The following is a 20,507-nucleotide window of genomic DNA, read 5'->3' as shown; positions in this document are numbered from 1 at the left end:
AGACACACCTCAAAATGTAGCCCCTAGGCACTAGCGGTGAAAATAAAGTTCAGGCTCCATGTCCATTCAGTCTTTGGCCTCTCTGCTGAGCTTGCCAATTAACTGGGCCAATTTGTGCCAGTTGTGCTGCTGGCTTAGTGTTGCGGCCACGTTCCACTGGGAACTGAGCTGAGACCCATTAAGTGATTTCACACAGGCCACACCAGTCGTCAGATGGTTGTTTTATTATTATTTTATTGAGCATGTAAGGAAATGATGAATGCTTGAGTTATAGCATAGGTCAGTGGTTTTCAAGCTTTTTTTCATTTGCAGACCCCTAAAAAATTTCAAAAGGAGGTGCAGATCACTTTGGAAACTAGACATAGTCTGGAGACGTCCAGGGGTCCATGTACCACAGGTGGAAAGCCACTGTTCTATGGTAATGACACCCTTTCATGGACCCCTTAGACATGGTCTGCAGACCCCTGAGAGTCCGCAGACCACAGGTTGAAAACCACTGGCATAGGACATAATAAACAATGTCATTACCACAGAGACACCTGCTAATACAGAGCCTATTTTGTCAAAGGTCTAAAAAAGCATCCGCACCCTCTGCTGTGTGTTCACAACAGGGGTTGCCACAAGGCTCCGTTTCTGGGTTGCTCCCTGTTTTGTCTGGTCATTTTTTTTTACTTGCAGCTCCCAGTACTGCCAACCTCAAGCTTTCGAAAAAATGAGTCATGACCCCAAAGTCATGAGATCAGCTTAAATACAAGATTTTAAAATAATCCATTTGGGTCCTTTTTATTGACTTGTTGTGTTTTTAAGCTTTAGGTTGCACCCAGGTCATGCTGTCAAGCTTTTTTCTGCAACCACAAGGGCTAGTTGCTTTGTTTTTTATTTCAAGAAAGCTGACAGCCTCACATGACTCCAGGAGCTGGGGCTTTAAGAAAAACACCAATTACCATGAGCCTTGCGATCAAAATCACCAGTGTTGGAAACACGGTGACTGAGACACACGCACAGATCCTAAAAACACGATGTTCTAGGCCCCCCGGGCTCCCGTGACGATGTGATGTTCATGTGCTGGGCCATGCCCTGTCACTGTGTGCCTGGGCAATGCTGGGGCACATTCCCAAAGGGAGGCTGAGGTCATACCCCTGGGCCATTGGGTCACCCATCTGTGTGGCCACCCTGGCACCCAGCTATGCCACTGTTGTGACATCATCAATGTGCGCCAGGGGAAATGAATCCCTATCCCTGCCCCCTTGCCATAGGATGACGTCGCCCCTTCTAGTGACGTTGCCACTCAATCTCGCGAGATGCATGTGTGCGTCGACCACCCCCGGCGCTGCTCACGTGACCGCGGCCCAGGGGGCTGAAGATGGCGTCGCCCGGGAGCTCCCAGCCCTGCTGGGGCCCTGCTCGCTACTGCCTGGTGAGCCGCATCCCGGCCGAGCTCCGCTCCGCCCAGCTCCGCTCCTACTTCAGCCAGTTCGCCGAGGCCGGCGGCTTCCTCTGCTTCCACTACCGGCACCGGCCCGAGCGCAGCGGGCCCCCGGGGCAGGGCCCGGGCCCGGCCACTTGCTGCTGCCTGGTAGCGGTGCGGCCCGGCCAGGCCCGGCGGCTGGTCCGCATGTACTCGGGCAAGCGCTGGCTGGATGCCCAGGGCGACGGGCTGCCCGGCCGCTGCGTGATCCGCAGGGTCCGAGTCTCCCCGGACACAGGTACGGGGCGGGGTAACAGAGTGGGGAGGAGATGGCTTGAAAGGACAATAGGGAGGAGGGGCGGTGTGGGCAGGGAGGGGTTGCTAATGATAGCAGGGGAGAGTCTGTGAAGCAGTGGCTCCTACTGATGGGAGATGAAGCCGCTACAAGGTCCCCTCTCTACCTTCTTACATTCCTTCCCCTCCTCCCCGGAAAGTAGTTTACTTCCTAGGCTTGCAGGAGCCTGGGTGGCTTAGAGGTGGTGGGTTCAACCCCTGAGGGAAATTGTTTATGTAGCCCACTGTTTCTCCCCTCTGAATGGCCAGTGATCTTCCTTCTGAAGCTCAAGGGGTTCCACCCAGTTCCTTAGGATGGCATTCACAACAAAGATATCAGTGGGAGGTAAAATGGGTAGAAGTAGGACAGAAGTTTTGCTGAGCTGCAGTTGCAAAATTCACCCACCCGCCAGGGGCAAAAAGTAGTCTCGACATAACTTTGTTGGGTGAAGTGTTTTTCTGGGGGGAAGCACTTCAGGTTTGTTATGTGTAAATACAGCTAGCGTGTGTTCTGGCTGCAAAGTATGAAAGCTCATCTGGCAGACCAGAGCTCTGAACTGTAGATACCTGGTATAATTGGACTTGGCGGTTCCAGAAGTAGATCACTTCACAAAAGCAATTGCACACTTTAAAATATGATATATTGATTATGCCTTGAGTAGCTGAAGACCAGAAACAACTCTGTCTTGCCTGCTGCAGAAAGGAATGCTACCTTGCTATGGGTGTGGACTTATAAAGGCTTGAAACAAATGGCTGATGAAATTCTCAGTTAACATTTTCATAGCTTGATTTTTCAAACTAGAACAGCCCTCTGACATATCTCATGCAACTCTTTGGTAAAATCTGTATCACGGGCTCCCTTTCTCAGTCTGCCTTCTATCTCAGAGTGGCTTGGTGAAACTGCGCTCTTTATCAAATCTGTGATTCTGTTTCAATCTATTATTTATTTCTCTTAGGTTTGGGCATGTTCCAGTATAAAACTAAAAAGGAGCTTCATAATAAGACCCAGAGTGAAATGTTTACCCAGGCAGACTTAAAGTGGCTGCCTGAACTGAACCCCCCTGTGTTTATGCCCCATGGGAATGTGGGAACTCCTCTGAGAGTCTTCCTGGAGCTGATCAAGGCCTGCAGGCTGCCTCCCCGAGTTATTAAGAAACTGCAGCTACGATTCCCCAAGACAGGATCCTCTCGCAGGTATGGGAATGTGCCCTTTAAATATCGGGACACTGAGACTGTTGAACAAGAAGACCTGGTTTATACAGACACGGGGGAGGAGATCACAATGGAAAAGGGACCCCTGGCAAGAACTGGGATGACTCAAACTAGTGATGAGGAAGACTGGGAAGGACCAGGAAAGGAGGAAGCAGAAGAGTCTCACTCAGATGATGTAAGTGGCTTTCTCCTGTCAAATTGCAAGACTAACCATATACCTGTAAACCGCAGGGAGGGAATGCTGCTGCTCCCTGGGGTGCTGATATCTACCTGTGCAACAGTATCATACAGATAGTATCTTGTATCTGAGAATTGTATTATAAAGCATGAATATGCACTTATCTGTATATGCTAAGCTCTGGCTATGAGGCTTTTGGTGGTATTTCATGTTGGCTTATATAACAAAACTTGTTTTACCATAACCAAAACTGGTTCTCCATGGTAAGCTGATTATGGAGTGGCAGTGCACTCATTCTGATGGGCTTGGCATAGAGTTCTGAGCACAGGATCAGGAGGCTGGAACTTTAAACACCCACCTCTGCTTTGACGCACTTGCCATGTGGCAAGTCATCTTGCTGCTTTGCTTCCATTTCCTTACTCATAAAATGGTGTATGAATGGGGATAGGGCGGAAAGGGAATTAAGCTCTTTCACCAGCTCTCCTGGTAATTGACTCTAAAAAGCCTTGCTCAGTGGGGGAGTGAGGGGACTGATAATGCCAGTGATTGGAAATTGCAGGTGATGTGCCCACAATAGAGTGCATTGACCAAAATGCCTCTGTTCTATAGAGAACATATTCAGCAGGGCAACGGGAGTGTGGGTGATAGGATGGAATGATGGGCGATGGAGAAGTCTGGGTCTGGGCAAGTGCCCTTGCTTTATTGGTGTCAACCTTTTTCCTTGTTTCTTTGCAGGATGATGATAGGTGCGAGGAGTGGGAACGACATGAGGCTCTGCATGAGGATGTAACCAATCAGGAACGCGCAGAGGAGCGGCTGTATGAAGAGGAGATTGAGCTGAAGTGGGAGAAGGGAGGCTCTGGGCTGGTCTTCTACACAGATGCTCAGTACTGGCAGGAAGAGCAAGGAGGTGATATTGCTCATGCTCTCCTGGGAGAGGGGGGGCGTTTTGTGCACAATAGTTATCTAAGTATGACCATCTTTTACCAAGGGCTCAGTTGTGTGAACCTTTGCAAGTTGTCTGATAATCCAGTGTTCTGTGAAAGGATTTGATCACAAATTATAGCAATAAATCTGGAGAAACCCTGGGGATGTTTTATAGGAATCAAGTTAGACTAACTTCTAAACAGATTGGAGAGAAGTTGTAATTTGTAGGAAAGACTTCTTCCTTTTATCTGGTTGGTCATCTACATGGTCAGCAACTGGTCCACAGTACCTCATGTGGAAGACCTTATATTTTAAAGAGTTTATAGGAGCCAGGCACTCAAAGTATCCTTCAAAAGTCCTGAGTCTTTCAAGTATTCAGTAAACTTAGGGTACGTCTATATTTACCTCTGGGTTCGGCGGTAATCAATCGATCTTCTGGGATTGATTTATCGCGTCTTGTCTAGACGCGATAAATCGATCCGGAAGTTCTCGCTGTCGACACCGGTACTCCTGCTCCGCGAGAGGAGTACACGGAGTCGACGGGGGAGCCTGCCTGCCGCGTGTGGACCCACGGTAAGTACCTGGTAGTTCGAACTAAGATACTTCGACTTCAGCTACGTTATTCACGTAGCTGAAGTTGCGTATCTTAGTTCGAACTGGGGGGTTAGTGTGGACCAGCCCTTAATGTTGGTGTGTTGAGGCCATGTTGGCAGCCCTGGAGATAGTCTCCAGCATGGATCAAAGCAATACAGGTTTCCTCCCATCCAAATGTTCTGCTAATGGTCATCCTCCCTGAGCTGGAGGGTGACTGCTAGGGATGAGAGGGTGGCTTGTTTTCAGCGTCCATTCAGAATTCTTGGTCTGAGATAACTATCATTCTTGCTGGCAGTGGTGGGTGTTTTTTGGATGTGAACGTGTGTCCCCTGGGACCGTGGCTGAGCGCTAACTCTGATTACATAAGCCACAGACTAAGCACTAGGGTGTAACAAGACTTGGGGCTGAATTTTCAGAAGTGGGCCTGGCAGGTATAACCACATAGTGATCGGTGAGCACTGTACCATCCCTGAGCAAACTCCTCTGTGGATATAAGCACTGCACCCCTGTTTGGAAAACTTACCCCTCAGACACCACAAATCTGGGCTGGATTTGATCCAGTGACTGGAGACGAGGCTCATTATGCTATCGCCAATCCCCGTGGCAGCTCTTTCTGTAGACTCCCCAAATGTTGTATATTAACACAGACACGGTGGGGGAGATAATATTGGACCCACCTCTGTTGGTGAGAGACAAGCTTTGGAGCTCTTCCTTAGGTCAGGTATGAAGAAGCTCTTGTGACCCAAACAAGAGCTCTGGGTAAGCTCCAAAGCTTGTCTCTCACCAATAGAGGTGGGTCCAATAAAAGATATTACCTCATCCACCTTGTCTCTAATCCTCAGATCAACAGGGCTACAACAACCCTGCATACGGCTATTAACACACTTATTCTACTGTGCTGGGAAAAAAACTGTGCTGGATGGAGGGCTATGCCCCTGACAGAAAAGCTGCTCCCGTGACATGGATCCTTGATCTAATTCCACAAATTGTTTTTCTCTTGACAGACTTTGACGAACAGACGGCAGATGACTGGGATGTGGACATGAGTATCTACTACGACAAAGGTATCTGAGCTGTCTCCCATATGAACAGGTAGTGGTGACAGCACAACAGCAAGACTCATTGCACTCCCATTGGGGCTGCAGTTAAACTGAGACGTACTCCAAAGGTCTAGCATCTCCAGAACCAGGAATGCAAAGAAGCATGGCTGCCTCTCCACCAGGCTCCTGTAGGACTCAAGGGATCTGAACGTAAAGTGGAGTTGGGAGCCATAGCGAGTTCAAATAGGCAGGGACCTTTGAACAGAAGTCTGTGTAGTGTGGCTTTAGTTTGGTAAGAGGGAGATATTTAATGCTTTGTATAAAACCTCCTGTTTTACCCTCTCTGCTACAGGGATGCAGATGTTAAATCTCATAATGACTTTTCCTCATGCCACTGCCAACTATAACATTCTGAGGCCTTGACTCTGAAGATTAGGGTTATAAAGGGACATAGTTAGTCAACAGTTCAGAACTGAAAAGTCTAATACTGTCTTATTGAGTGTCCTTAGAAGACAGGATGCTAAACCTTCCCAGGATTAGCACCTGAGAATATTGAAATAGGAAACTTTAAAACTCTGAGTATAATTGGCCACTTAGCAAGGCATTCTGCTTGGGACAGCCAAACTAGCGAACGGGCTTCACTCCTGTTCTCGTCCGTTTTGGTTTCTGTACTATAGAACAGTGGTTCTCAATCTTTCTAGACTACTGTACCCCTTTCAGAAGTCTGATTTGTCTTGCGTACCCCCAAGTTTCCCCTCACTTTAAAAATGGCTTGCTTACAAAATCAGACCTAAAAATACAAAGTGTCACAGCCACACTATTACTGGAAAATTGCTGACTTTCATTTTTACCATATAATTATAAAATCGATTGGAATATAAATATTGTACTTACATTTGGTGTATAGCAGTGGTTCTCAAACTTTTGTACTGGTGACCCCTTCACATACCAAGCCTCTGAGTGCAACCCCCCCTTATAAATTTAAAACACTTTTTTATATATTTAACACCATTAGAAATGCTGGAGGCAAAGCAGGGTTTAGGATGGAGGCTGACAGCTCACAACCCCCCATGTAATAACCTCGTGATCCCCTGCGGGGTCCCAACCCCCAGTTTGAGAACCCCTGGTGTATAGTATATAGAGCAATATAAACAAGTCGTATGAAATTTTAGCTTGTACTGACTTTGCTAGTGCTCTTTATGTAGCCTGTTGTAAAACTAGGCAAATACCCAGATGAGTTGATGTACCGCTTGGAAGACCTCTGTGTATCCCCAGGGGTACACGTACCCCTGGTTGAGCGCCACTGCTATAGAATGAAGCTGTTGGGTTTCCAGCATTGCAGGTGAATGCCCCAACTTCAAACGAATGAGATTGTCTTTGAAACCCTTTAATGAAATTCTCTTGTTCAAATCTGACTTTTTAAAACCTGCATTTGGAGCCAGGCGCCTTGCTCTCAAGGTGCTGCTGTGTAGCTTGTCTTTTAAAACTAGTTTAAATGAGAAATAAGAGGCCAACATAGTTGGATCATTCCTGACTTGGCAAAGGAAGCTGCCAGAAGCTACCTTGCTCACTATGTTCTCTGGGGAAATGGCTGCGATATCCTATTTTTTCCCTTATAAGTTCTGCTGTGTCATGTTTGTCCTCAGACGGAGGTGATAAGGATGCCCGCGATGCAGTACAGATGCGCTTGGAACAGAGACTCCGGGATGGTTTGGAGGATGGGTCTGTTTCAGGGCAACAGATTGGGACCTTTGAGAAATATACCAAGGTAACGCTAGAACATGTGCTGCTCGTGGTGTCTGGGCTGGAGGCAAGTGAGAGTTGGCCAGTGGAGGCTTGAAATGACAGAGAAATACAGGACTTGAACTAACGCGCAAACTTTTTTCTCTTCGGGTTGCTTTTCAAAGTTATTTATAAATCCCTGTAAAAGTGCAGGCATCATGGAGCTGGGTTTTAGTTAGGGGCATATTGGGGAGGTTGGGGGCTTTAGAAATGCATGTAACCGCTGCAGAAGACACTTGGCCAGGACTGACTAGCCCTCTTATTAAGGCTCTGCAACAGGGGCTATTGATGAAGCTTGATCCCTTGGTGTGTCACTGACCTCAGTGTAATAACTTGGCCCACTCACTCCCAGAATTGATGCTGGTTTACGTGGAGTGGTTTCTTCTCTTCCAGGGTATTGGCAGGAAGGTGTTGGAGAGGCAGGGCTGGATGGAGGGGCGAGGTCTGGGGAGCAGCAACTCTGGAATGGCTGAAGCGTTGGACAATGAGGGTCAGCATCCCAAGTGCAAGAGAGGATTGGGGTAAGTGCTACAAACTCCTGGCGTTCTTTGCTTGTGCACAGTGCCACTCAAAGGCCCCATACCAAGAGGTAAAATGTAGTAGGTAATTGACAAAAGAACGTTCCTGAGCAGTCAAAACTGGAGGGATGTCCCAGGGGTTCTGCAGCAGTCTCTATAGGCAGCATTGATGTGAGTATTGAGGATACAACTCGTGCCATCTAGAGGTGAATGGAATATGCTTCTGTCCTCGTGGCTGTGCAGCTCAAGTGAGATCAAGTCCTGAATCTTGGACCCTTGTTTTTGCTACTCAGCAGTCCTCCATCAATACATGGATTGTCCGTAATGGCTCTGGCTGTTGCTTTGTGAACTGTTTCTTTGCTTCCTTATGGGGAGCTTGAAACAAACGTGGCTCATGACATCAATGATGCTGGTGATGGGGTGTGCAGAGTTTTGGAAACTAAACTGCTGCAGCAGAGCCAACAGGGGGTGGTACCTACAGTACTCTTTTGCTTGCAGATCCAGTGAGAGTGGAAACAACTGATCCATGTGCAGATGCTATGTGCAGACCTAGTAAACATTATTAATTGTTCTGTCTCAGCTTTGAGTCAGCCAGCTCAGGCTTTATGCCTAAACTGCTTCAGATTCTCTGCACCTTCAGAGCTCCTTGCATTTATAGACCCTCAGATACTTTACAAACATGCCTCTTAACGGCCTGCAAAACAGAGATTCGCTCACTTTGGAGCCATGCTAGTGAAACTATACCTAGAGGTTGGTGCCAGTCAGGAACAGGACCTAGGAGCCGTGATTCCTAGTCCCCATGCTCTAACCAGGGGCCTGGCCCTTCCTTTTATTAGCATTTGGTAAATATGGGCTAGTGTAGAGGGATTTCTCGTGTCCTAAACAACAATGCACTGAAACACTGCTCTCTGCCCACACCTCTCTAGGTACCATGGAGAGAAACTGCAGACTTTCAGCAAGCCGAAAAAACCTCGCCGGGATGGCCCCATCCTCATCTCCACAATCTACGATGAGCCCCAGCCTGTAGACAGTGGGGACCAGCTACTCCGGCGCCAGCTGCCCACTGCCATGAAGTACAGACAGGACATGGCATTTGTCCGAGCGACTCAGAGTGTTCACCAGAGGCCCGGTGCCTCATGAGAGTTGCTGCTGAACAGAGACTTTGGGACTCATTCATTAGAGCAATAGCAGAACCTTTATATTAGAACAGCCTCTTCTGTGCTCCTTTGTTACCTGGAGGCTGACTTCTCCTGCTCTCTGATCCTAAGCAAAATGTTAATATATTTTCTGGACTCTTTTGTAGCATGCAAGTCTTTCTGTTTTAACAATTGCGGTACTAGGAGGGGGTCCCAGTATCCCTGCCACCAGCTGAGGTCTTTGATCCTGTTTGTTTGGCAGGGGGAAGGTTAAGCTTCTAATGAGTGTTAACACTAATGCTGTAAGCAAGGCTGCTGTGCTTTTGCTTAGGCTCCTGCAGTGAGATGTTTTCAGGTGAACTGTCTGCAAGCAGGCTTGAGCTCATCTCTTAATCTCAGGAAGAAATGTAACTGTCTTCTAGGAAACTTACTACTGGTCCAGAGCATCATTCAGTCGATGGCATTTACACTGCGCTCAAATGAAAACTTCCTGGGGCCAAATGACCCTTTTGGTGGCCTTCACTGTACTAAGTGCTGAAGATAAAATGAAGACTTTTCTATAGGAGTAGTGAGACTAGCTGTGCTTCCTCTGCGTCAGGTGCTGCACAAAGTGGGTAAAACCACAGGCTAGGATGTGCACCTCAAGCTCTGCTCCCTTCTCCAGTGACTAGCACTTGTGCTCTTTTTACCCCCATGTACTTAGCTACACGCTTCTCCAGTGAGAGATGCCCTACCTTCTCCCTCGGGGCTTTGCACTGCAGGATCTGCTCAGGAAGCCTGTAGCCTGTGCCTGTTGACATGGCCAGTTTATGCCACAGCTGTAGACTGTGACTATGTGGTGAGAGGAATGCAGAGTTCAGGTTTTTGTTCTCTCTTTACAGTTTTATTTAGCATGAGCTCTGTGTTTAGAAAGCTCAGTGCTGGCCTCTCCTGCATTGAAATCACCTAGACATCACCTCCTAACTAGTTTAGCAGAGGTTACAACTACAGTTTCTCTTCCTTCAATCAAACATGCTTGTTAAAACAACACATGCTAAACCTTGTACCTTCTTCTTGGTCTTGACAACTGCTTTACCCCTGGAATACCATGGCAGAAAAGTACCAGCTGTAGGCTAAGCCCTTTGTAAACAAGGTTTAGAAACCGCCTGCGGGAAAGAGTTTGATCTAATTATCTACTTCCACGGTGGCACTAAAATTAGTTTAAGGATGTACAGTAACTTCCATTTGTCACAAACCTCTGAGAGCCGCCTCGGCTAGGAGGCCTAGTCTGCATCATCCACAGCCTGGCTCTGGGGGATTATCCATTGAGACTAGATGCCAGTTTCTCACACAGAATGAACACACGGAAACTGATACCTATTAATTTTTAACAATAGCTGGGCAAATTCCTTTTAGGGTTTACTAATCTAAGGCCTGATCAAGAAGTTTAACTCCATTTTCCGGCTTTTTAAAATCTATCTGTACAGCACGTAGCCCAATGGAGTCTGGCTGATGAGTGCTAATCCTAGGCCCCCTCATACAAAAATTTTAAACATGTAACACCCAACTATTTATTAGGGTAGGGGCAGAGCTCCTTTCTCGGGTAAATCTCTATTACTAAAGAAGCTTCTTGCCCTCCTGTAGAAATAAAGGGGTTGTATCTGTAAATAAAAGCTTTGTCGCTGCATGACATGCCCCTGGCTAGCAGTGACTGGGTGCTGTGTGAATGCTCCCCTCTTTTCAGCTAGACCAACCTGTGAAGAGGGCCACCCAGCTGCCTCTTACTCACTACCGGAGCTGTTACTTACAATGGCATGGCTTCCCTCTGTGAGGGGGCTGAGGTCTTGCCTTAAGGCTGGGGGTGGATTATTGTTAATGGTGTTTCACAGCAGTGTGGTGGCTCTGCCTTAATTTTAAATTAATTAGCTTAGGGCTGTGGGGGTGGGAATGGAGCCCCACAGCATTTATGGTCCTGGATAAATAATTTTTTTTTGGGGGGGGGGTCTCTGTCCTGCACTTGAGCCATGGGCAGGCCTGGAAGCTAATAAACAGCAAAACCAACTTAGTGCTTGAGCAGCAAGGGGGCAGGCTGCCTGTTCCCCCCTCCCCCTTCCCCCAAGGCTGTGGGGGGGGGGCTCTCCCTAGGGCAAGGGGTGGAGCTGTGCTGTGCTAGCTCCTATGGCACCAGAGCCCCTGGGATTTCCCTGTCTGCTTCCTTTTCCTACCTTCCCCCTGTGGCCGCCAGGGGGCGCTAATCTCCTAGCTCAGCCCTGCCCGGCGGGGGCAGCGCCTCATGAATATTCATTACGTTATAACGAGGCTGTAGCGCTGAAAATCCTGCGGCTCCCGGAACCTTCCCGCTCGCTTCCGCCCAGCCAGCCGGACCCGAGTAGCTGGGACACGCGCCGGAAGTGGCGGGCCGGGGAAGAGGGAGGGTCCGGGCGGAGCCGCGGAGGTGAGGCTGCTCGGGGCGGGGGGTCGTTGAGGGGGCTTCGGGCTCCGCCCGCCCGTTGCTCACACGGGGCCTGGCGGGGCGGGGGCAGCGCGGCCCCGCTCTCCCCGCCCCCCCCCCCCAGTGCCTCAGGGACAGGCTGGGAGCCGGGCGGGAGCAGCGGGGGCGGGCGGGCAACTCCCCCGGGACGGGCCCCAGGCCCCTCAGCGACCCCCCACCCACCCCCGCCCCACTGACGGCCACTGCACCCCCCATCCCACAGAGACCCCCCAACCCCACTGAACCCCCAGAGACACCCCAAGTTCACAGGGTGTATTTAATTTGAATAATGTGTACGAGGCTTTGCTGTTTCATTCATAAACAGTAACGATAAATAGCGTAATGCGCTAAACATTGCATGTGATCATGTCAGAGATGCATAAAAGAAATGGTGAATTGCCTGTTTCAAATGAATGAACATTTACTTGGCCTGGGGTTATGATTGCCACCCCCCCCCCCCCAACACACACACACTTTTTTCAGACTACTTTATGCACTGGCTTTAACCCTATTGGACCCCTGGGCACCTGCTCCTTTCGGCCATCCAACCCCCTGCCCAGCCTTCCCCAGACCCTCATCTCTCTAAGCTTCTCCAGATCTCCCAGACATCTCATAATGGCCCTCGCTCTCTACCCCCAGTGGTCTAACCTCCCTCAGGTTCCCTCCCCAGGGGCCAAATCTCCCTTACCCACCTGCTTCCCCCTGGCCTCGCCACCCCAGTCTCTCATCCCTCTCCATTATCCCCCAGACCTCCTCCCCAACCATGCTCCCATCAGTGACCCCACAAAGCTGAGCCTGGCCGTGAGGAAGTGTTACAGGCTCCAGGGCCTTAAATAATTGTGCTTCCTGTGGTTTCTAAGCTTTCTGCCCAGGGATTTTTCTCTTGGGTTTGATATTAATATTTTTACTAGCTTGAGAACCCTCTACACTGGCTTGACTTTGTGTCCCAAAATGAGATTGACCTCTGAATTATAACGTCAACCGAAAGCCATCTTCATCCAGTGGAAAAATAAATTCCTCTGAACATCCACGTGCAGGAATCCGTGTCGTATTGCAAGGGTGACCGTAATGCGTATGTCTGAAAGTAACAGTCCTAGACAGGCTGAAAGAACTTCAAAGGCACTCAACATCTTGTCAGCAAGAATCTGAATCTCCTCCCTTCAGTGGCGTAGCCCTGTGTATTGTGGTTATTTTCTGCAGCTGGTTTGGGCCTGTGGGACAGGCTGAGATATTGCCTACTCCAGTGCCTGGAAGGGACTGGAGACTGTCCAGACTGGAAGGATAAAATGAGGTTTACTCCCCTGTCTTGGCATGGTCCCTCCATCTCGCTCAGGAGGTGGAAGGGGGGTTTCACATGATAGGCCCTCCCAGGTCTGAGAATTACTTGGCAACTTCAGTTTCCAATGCATAATATTCCTATAAACACGAATAAAGGGCACCGTCTTAACCTTTTCCTTTCTCTTTCTAGGAGGAGAAAGAAATGAGCTGACATGTCAGAAAACCATGCGTCTTCCCTGGCCTTTGGCCAGGCAGTGATTGGGCCACCTGGCTCGGGGAAGACCACTTACTGCTTTGGCATGCAGGAATTCATGTCCAAAATTGGGCGGAAGGTGGCTGTGGTGAATTTGGACCCAGCCAATGAAGGGACTCCCTATCAGTGTGCTGTGGACATCTCAGAGCTTATCACCCTGTCTGATGTGATGGATAATCTGAAGCTGGGGCCCAATGGCGGTTTGATCTATTGCATGGAGTACCTGGAAGCCAATTTTGACTGGCTGCAGGAAAAGCTGGCTAAACTCAAGGGTCATTACTTTTTGTTTGACTGCCCAGGGCAGGTAGAACTCTGCACCCACCATGGCGCATTGAAAAACGTCTTTGCACAGTTAGCTAAGTGGAACTTCAGGGTATGTTTTGGGTTTTATTATAGTAATAAGATGGTTCAGCTCCCGTAGCTCTCGCATGTTTGCTGAATCATGTTTAAAAGTGTTACGTCTTGCAGATAGGCCTTATGAATCTGTGGACTGTCTGTAATAATTAATGATATGCTTTTGCTGTGTATTGGTCCATTCAGCCAAGTATATCAAAGCACTTTACAAAGGTAGGAAAGTATTTTGTGCGGAACAAGGCACAAAGAGGACTTGCCCAAGGCCACCCAGCAAGTCAAAAGAATAGAATCCAGGGCTCTTCCCTCCCAGTCCTTTGTAGAAAGACACCAGGAGTAGAGCAAAGCTTACACATTTTAACCCAGTGAACATTGTAGCTTGAGATAGGGAGGAATGTTTGTATGCCAGATTATTAGGGACCTGTAGGATTCTATCCCAAGAAATTCAAATGATCTTTCAAGATGTGTAACTCAGATCTCATTCAGTTAACAAAAATTGTGGTGCAAATTGTATTTTAATGTTTGATGAAAACATTTACATTAATTCAACATTCTTGTACATTGAAACACACAAGCCAGCAAATGCACAAGTGAAGGTTTCCATAATAAAACTAGCTTGCTCACATTACATATATCTCATACTTTGGATTACTGGCTAGACCATTAATGTATAACCAGTATACAGGACAATCAAGGAAGGTAAGGTAATTTTACTTGAGAACCTTATTTAGAATCTTAACTTTTGCATTTGTGTGTGTGTTCGAATAAACAAATGTGACGTTGCATTCACATAGTTTTTGTATTTAATTTTTATCCTTTTTGGAAAAAGAAAAATCACTATAGAGTTGCGTAGTTGAGTTCTTGTGCAGGTCTCTAAGCTTCAGTACTCTATAGAGACAGGAAAAAATGTAGCTGTTGACACAATTGAACTCTGTAATATGGAGCTATACATTTGTGCAATTTCGTAGTATGACAGGTAGTAACATAACTAAAATCCTAAACCAGTCTGTTTCATATGTATGAAAAATTATTAATCAAATTGTTTATAAATTTATTAACTGTTTCACAAACCACACTGACTGTTCATCCTACAGAAGTTTGATGTTCTAAAATTACTGTTATTGAGTTATTTTGGGGGGGTGAATTTTTCTATGGGAAAGGTAAAAAAATTGCATATAGTCCAGTAATTCAAAACTGGATTTAACACGGACTTCCATCACCTTTGGGCTGAGACCAAGCATGGAAAGTTTCATCCCCAAAGGAAAGAAATTCCAAGCAATTGAATAGAGGGGCTGAAGTGGAAGAAGAGTTGCAACTTTAACGGTCTCTCTTGTTGTTGGTGAAAGTTTGGCACGTCTATAACATTTTTTCATTCTTAGATACTAATGTACTTTATAAAAGTGGGTCAATATCATTATCCCCATTGTACAGATGAGGAAACTGAGTCATAGCAAAGTGATTTTCACAAGGTCATTCAGCAAATCAGTGACAAAGGTGGGAAAACAATCCAGGTCTCCCGACTCTTTGGTTAATATACAGTGGATCATGCTTAGTGGTCACAAGTATACAAATAAGTATATGAAACATCTAGGGAGAAGTTGGCTGATGTTTTTTTTCTGCTTAGAACTGCTGAGGGCTGGATGCCTTTATCTTTCTCCTGTGTCACAGATTTGCCTTAGTGACTTCTGCATGTTTGCATAGGCAGATTCTGCCCTGCCTCTGATTTTGCACTATTTCTCTCTTGTTTCCATTTTGCAGTTGGCTGCAGTTCATTTGGTGGATTCTCACTACTGCACAGACCCTGGAAAGTTCATCTCAGTTCTTTGCACCTCCCTCTCAACCATGCTGCATGTGGAATTGCCCCACGTCAACGTCCTCTCTAAGATGGACCTGATAGAACAGTATGGCAAGCTGGGTAAGCGCCTTTGGGAAGGGGGCCTGGGTGGAAGGAAAATGAGGACCCTGCAAAGGAGTTGTGGAGCTGACTCTTATCATAGAGAAACTAACTTCCTGATAATCAGCAACTTGGGGATGATGGAGAGGAAAAGTATATAACATCTCCCTGAGTTCTTGGTGAAATGTTCTGGCCTGTGCAGTTAGCTGTGTGCATGAGTACTCTCATAAGCACTTTCAAAGCCAGTCACTAAGAAAAAGGAGATCCTGAAGTGGCCCTAGGTTCCATTCACTGGCAGCACCCTAGACCTGTCTGTGCTTTCTTCTGCCTTTTCTGTTCCATCCAATCATCAGCTTCCTCTCTCCGCCATTTCACACAGCCTCACTGCTCTCGGGGCTAAATTCAGAGAGCTGAAGTGAGTCTAAGCTGGTGTAGCTTGCACCTTTAACATATATTTTAAACCAGCTTAAACTCAGTGGGCCAAATTCAGCGGTGATGTGTGAGGTGGGGGTGTTCATTGTACATTGGCGGGTGGGTGCGAATCTGAACCTGTTGCAGTAACTTATTTGCTGAGGTGTCTGGAAGTGGTTGCACCTGCCATCATTCTAGATGTGATTAGATTCACCTGCTCTCCCCTTTCCAGCCCCTGCCATCTGGAACAGCCTCACTCCATCTCTCCACCTCTCTTTACATCTCCTCTGAAGATGTATCTTCTCGCTCATCTTCACATCTCATTCCTTCCCTGCTCCATGTCACTTTGTATTTGACTCTAAAAGCAAACTGCGATATAGTTTGTGTGAGACGCTACACAAAATAGTCATGTTGTACCTGTTGGGGAAACTCTCAGTGCTGGAGCCTCTCGTGCCAGTGGGATTGCTGGGGAGCTGACTGACTCAACCCTCTATGGGGGCAGAGACATGCTGTTCACCGGGCTTTGTTGCGTATTCTCATTTGATGGTAGGGTGGCATTGGAGCCTTTGAAGAGGGCGCTTGCCTTGCTAGCCACACAGAGGAGTTAATGTTGTCACAGAGCATGTTCAGAGGGCAAAGAAAGGGGTGGGCCAGGACCCCCCACCTCCAAACCCATAGGAAAAATGCAGACCCTGGAAGCTAGTCCTGAAGCTGCTTCTCTTGTCTTTCCTTGCAGCCTTCAACCTGGATTATTACACTGAGGTTCTGGATCTCTCTTACCTAGTAGACCATTTAGCCACCGATCCATTCTTCAAGAACTACCGTCGCCTCAATGAGAAGTTGGTGGAGGTGATTGAGGACTACAGCCTGGTCTCCTTTGTTCCACTCAATGTCCAGGTAACCCAGCTTGAGGCGTGGGTGGGTTGGAAATGACAAGGAACGTTTTGCAGGTAGCTTTCTGATTCATTAACTGCCTAGATTAAGTTTGTGGGCTTCTAAAGGGAGCTCTATTCTCCCAATGAGCACTGTGAAAATAAAATCTCGTGTCACTGCCCATGTTGTTTTTTTTCCAGACTTTGGCTGTGTCGAGTAGAATAGTAATTTCACAGCTTGATTTCTGTAGCCTTGAATAAGCATATTTATATGGCTCTCATATTTAAAAAAAACAACCCTGTATTACCCATGCAGGTATAGGTATTAAGTCCAAGTTTATTGAGTGCCTTTGATAATAGTCTAGAAGAGGGCTTTGGGAGACTAATGAAACTCAAATGGTACTAAACTTAAAGGAATTGCAAACCCTGGTCAGGACACAGAAATAGAGAAGGGAGGTATAGAGAGTGAAAACTTGAGCAGAAAATAAAAAATGAGTCTCCTAGAAAAATACAGCTAATATATCAGGGTGGGGAGGGAATCCAAAATATCAGATACTCAGTAGTATGGAGAAAGCCAGGAGGCTATAATACTGAGAGAGACATAGGGGTGAAAATGGAGAGCAAATCAGGCCTGAATTTATAAATGCAGTGTGGCAGCAAAAATACAGCTAATGCAGTTTAGGGATGCATAGGCATTGCATCATGGAGCAGGGAATTAAGGATCCCCCTCTACACAGTTGTCTTGTAACTATATCTGGGGTTCTGCATTCATTGCTGGGCACTACATCACCTGAAATATGGCAATAAATTTGCAGCAAGCGAAGAGCAACAAAGATAATTAGACAGGAGGAATAATTTTAGAAGGAAGGATTAAAAGGAGTTAATCCTTTGTTTACTAGAGTGTTTAAGTGACAATAGGGGAAGATACAAATGTTTGAAGGGAGCAGGAGGGAGAGGAATTATTTCTATAGCATTTCGCCTGTTGAAAGCACTGTGCAGGCATTGGTATCACCCAGCACCACGTATAGGTTAAGTTTGTAGGTATTGTTATCCCTATCTTATGGACAGACTGGGAAACTGAAGCACCGAGGGCCTGATCCAACTCTCATTGAAGTCAATGGAAAAACTCCCATTGACTTCTTTGGGCGCATAGGGTTGGACCTGGAGAGGGGAAGTAACTTGCCCAAGGCCACGCAGCAAGTCAGTGGCAAAGCCCAGTTTGCATCTTTGGACCTCTTGACCTTCAATCCTGCACTCGTTCCTCCAGATCACACTGCTTTGCAGCAAAACCCTCCTGACAGTGGGGTGTGGAAGGCTGTGGAGAACGCATCCCGTGACAGTGGTGGAAGCCTCATTACTTGGACTTTTAAAACTAGACTGAACAAATCCCTAATTATAGAGAATAGTTTTGTACTGGAAGGAGACAGTTCTTCAGGTCCCAAGATGGGCACGTCTTTTTTCCCCTCTGATGTCTATGATACAGCACGTTACTTTCTTTAAAGTGTTTTCCGCCCATTAATCCTCATGCTCTGTGATGTAGGTCAGGGTAAGGGTCATTCACTGCATTTTAGAGATAGGGATGCTCAGGCAAGGTTAGGTTACTTGCACAGGAGGGAGTCATTATTAGAGTTCTGACTGGAATTAGGGAGTTGCTGACATATAGTGCCCTGCTCTAGCCACTAAACCGCTTCCTGTAGATCACTGAAGTCTTCAGGGGAAATGGAGATTTTATTTCAAGTCTAGGCTGCAGAGCATCCTCAACGTAGGTCCAGAGCAACTGCCCTATTTAGGCCAGATTCTCTTAAAGGATGGCCAAGTCCATCCGTTATATTGTAAGCCCTTTGCTGCAGGGATCTGTCTGTTACGTTTTTTCTGTGAAACATTTGCTATGCGTTTGGGGGCTATTAAAATAACAGTTCATTAGTTCATGTTGGCATTTTGGCTGTTATGTGAGTCGAACCAGCACCCAAGGGCTGGAATTCTGAGCCCTCGTATGCTGTTCCTCAAGTGAAAGAATACACAACGCAGCTGCTGCAATTTCCCCCCCCCCCCCTCTCTCTTCCTTCTCCTCCTCCCCACCCCCCACCCGAAGCCCTGAACCTCACATTCGCTGATGTTGGGAGCTGCGCACAGATCTCATTTCTTCATAAGAAAGAAATCACTTTCCAGGGAGAATTGTGAGGCTTTCCCTCTTCTCTCCCGAGGCTGAGCGTACGGCTCTGGCATTGCACCCACCCCGGCTAGCTCAGTCTGCTTGGCTGTTTTTTCTTCTTAATGCTCTGTTAAAGCCGCTGCTTCTCATTTTCACCCCCACCGTGTGTCACTCTTCCCAGGACAAGGAGAGTATGCGACGGGTGATGCAGGCAGTGGACAAAGCCAATGGCTACTCCTTCGGAGACTTGGAGCAGAGAAGCCTTGAAGTCCTGATGTCTGCAGCGGTGGGAGCTGATTTCCACTTCACATCGTATCCTTTCAGCTGCTCTTCTCTCCTGTATGGAGTCTTGAACTCGGATTTGTGGCTCTGGGGATTTCATATAGGCCTGTCTTCTCAAGATCTGAATTCAGGCCAATTTATTAGTACTGTTATCTGATGCTGTTTAATAGCATGTGTACAACGAGTTGTTAGGTCTCAACTCCAATCCTACCGGACAAGTGTCCACATCAAACTCACCACAGCCACATTTGGCACTAATTGGGATCTTAATTGTGGGGACGTCACTGACTGCATCTCTGTAATTCATGCTCACTGGGCTCGTTCCTTCCACAGAGCGTCATTAATTAATTTGAATTAATGCCCACTTTGTTTGGAGCTTGTTTGGACCAGCAAGAACTACAAATGCATTTGAACGTTGCATCTTCTTAGCAGTGCTGCTAGTTCCCATGTTAGCTTTCAGGCTAATGTTGGAGTCTATTCTCCGATGAGAAAGTTAGAGCTCCTCTGTCTCACAGGGTGCTTTGAACCACCAGTCCTCCTTGCTGTCTTGTTTTCCTTGATTCCTGGATGATCAGTACACTTGCAGTCCAGGAGAAGTATGTGCAGCCTCAGGAGAAAACCGTGGAACAGGAAGCAATGGAAATATAGTGCTCCTGTATCTTTCAGCAGGCTCGTAGTGGAAGGAGCTCCCTTCCTGTTTTAAATGTGTCTCACCTCGTCCCATCAGGAGCATGAGGGACCCTCTGTGTAGTGTGACTCGGACCCGGTACTTTCTGGGCAGAAGGCCAGCTGTTAGGTTCCCTCTTTGTATGAATGCAGTCCTGCGTCTGGATCCCGCTGTGTACGAGCTATGTTTTTCTGGGTGACAATGAGATCAGGACCTCCATAGCTGAGTGCAGGACAAATTCAAGATCTCCTTACAGGAACCAGAGGGAATCTTCACCTGATCCGGGACGTCAGCAGCAGAAGAAAACAATCTCTCTGTACAGCAGACAAGACATAGGTGCCCACTTTTGCCAAGTCTCATCCCTCACCGCCATGCCCAAGGCTATGTCTCAAGTGAAAGACAAATCAGCATCTACTGCAGTGAATGAATGGAGCTCCTTCTTGTGGTATGAATTCTCCATGTATTGAATGGGACCTCTGTGCATTCTCACAGTGAGGGGTATCCACTCCTTAGAGAGCCAGCCACCTGTCCGTTCATCCCTGGGGGGAGGAGAGGTGTGAGGGGTTTGGTTTGTTTGTTTTTAAGTATCAGCTCTTTCTTAACAAAAACACTTCTCCACCCCTTAGTTTCACCCTGTACTTCTGAGTTTGCGACGAGCTCCCCTGAAGTGGAGAAAATAAAATAAAATGCAACGGTGCTGCAAAGCATGAGGGACAAGAAGAGCTGTGAATAGGTTCCTTATTGCGGCT

The 20,507-nt window shown here is 47.3% G+C and overlaps 2 protein-coding genes across 2 annotated transcripts; both read left to right on the top strand.

Annotated features, from left to right (window-relative positions):
• Positions 1–1,363: 1,363 nt before the first annotated feature.
• GPATCH3 (G-patch domain containing 3) lies at positions 1,364–9,287 on the top strand. Its single transcript, XM_065421742.1, has 7 exons — positions 1,364–1,706; positions 2,698–3,128; positions 3,867–4,041; positions 5,657–5,716; positions 7,339–7,460; positions 7,868–7,995; positions 8,919–9,287. The coding sequence occupies exons 1-7, from the start codon at positions 1,364–1,366 to the stop codon at positions 9,130–9,132; spliced, it is 1,473 nt and encodes a 490-aa protein (XP_065277814.1). The 3' UTR covers positions 9,133–9,287.
• Positions 9,288–11,523: 2,236 nt separating this feature from the next.
• Positions 11,524–20,507, top strand: GPN2 (GPN-loop GTPase 2). Its single transcript, XM_065421726.1, has 6 exons — positions 11,524–11,562; positions 13,067–13,502; positions 15,239–15,395; positions 16,522–16,682; positions 18,991–19,121; positions 19,667–20,507. Exons 2-6 carry the CDS (start codon positions 13,089–13,091, stop codon positions 19,737–19,739), a joined length of 936 nt encoding a protein of 311 aa, XP_065277798.1. The 5' UTR covers positions 11,524–11,562; positions 13,067–13,088; the 3' UTR covers positions 19,740–20,507.

This window comes from Emys orbicularis, chromosome 23 (assembly GCF_028017835.1).
Source record: "Emys orbicularis isolate rEmyOrb1 chromosome 23, rEmyOrb1.hap1, whole genome shotgun sequence".
NCBI classification, from domain to species: Eukaryota; Metazoa; Chordata; order Testudines; family Emydidae; genus Emys; species Emys orbicularis.
Note: the sequence above shows the minus strand (reverse complement) of the source record. Positions and strands in the feature narration are given on the sequence as shown.

What these genes read in the sequence shown, in the direction of transcription:
- GPATCH3 (XM_065421742.1), top strand. Translation starts at nt 1,364, where the DNA reads ATGGCGTCGCCCGGGAGCTCCCAGCCCTGCTGGGGCCCTGCTCGCTAC. An exon ending in CCGAGTCTCCCCGGACACAG is followed by an intron (nt 1,707 to 2,697) that starts GTACGGGGCGGG and finishes TATTTCTCTTAG; the next exon opens with GTTTGGGCATGTTCCAGTAT. An exon ending in AAGAGTCTCACTCAGATGAT is followed by an intron (nt 3,129 to 3,866) that starts GTAAGTGGCTTT and finishes GTTTCTTTGCAG; the next exon opens with GATGATGATAGGTGCGAGGA.
- GPN2 (XM_065421726.1), top strand. Translation starts at nt 13,089, where the DNA reads ATGTCAGAAAACCATGCGTCTTCCCTGGCCTTTGGCCAGGCAGTGATT. An exon ending in AGAACAGTATGGCAAGCTGG is followed by an intron (nt 15,396 to 16,521) that starts GTAAGCGCCTTT and finishes CTTTCCTTGCAG; the next exon opens with CCTTCAACCTGGATTATTAC. An exon ending in GCTGATTTCCACTTCACATC is followed by an intron (nt 19,122 to 19,666) that starts GTATCCTTTCAG and finishes CTGGATGATCAG; the next exon opens with TACACTTGCAGTCCAGGAGA.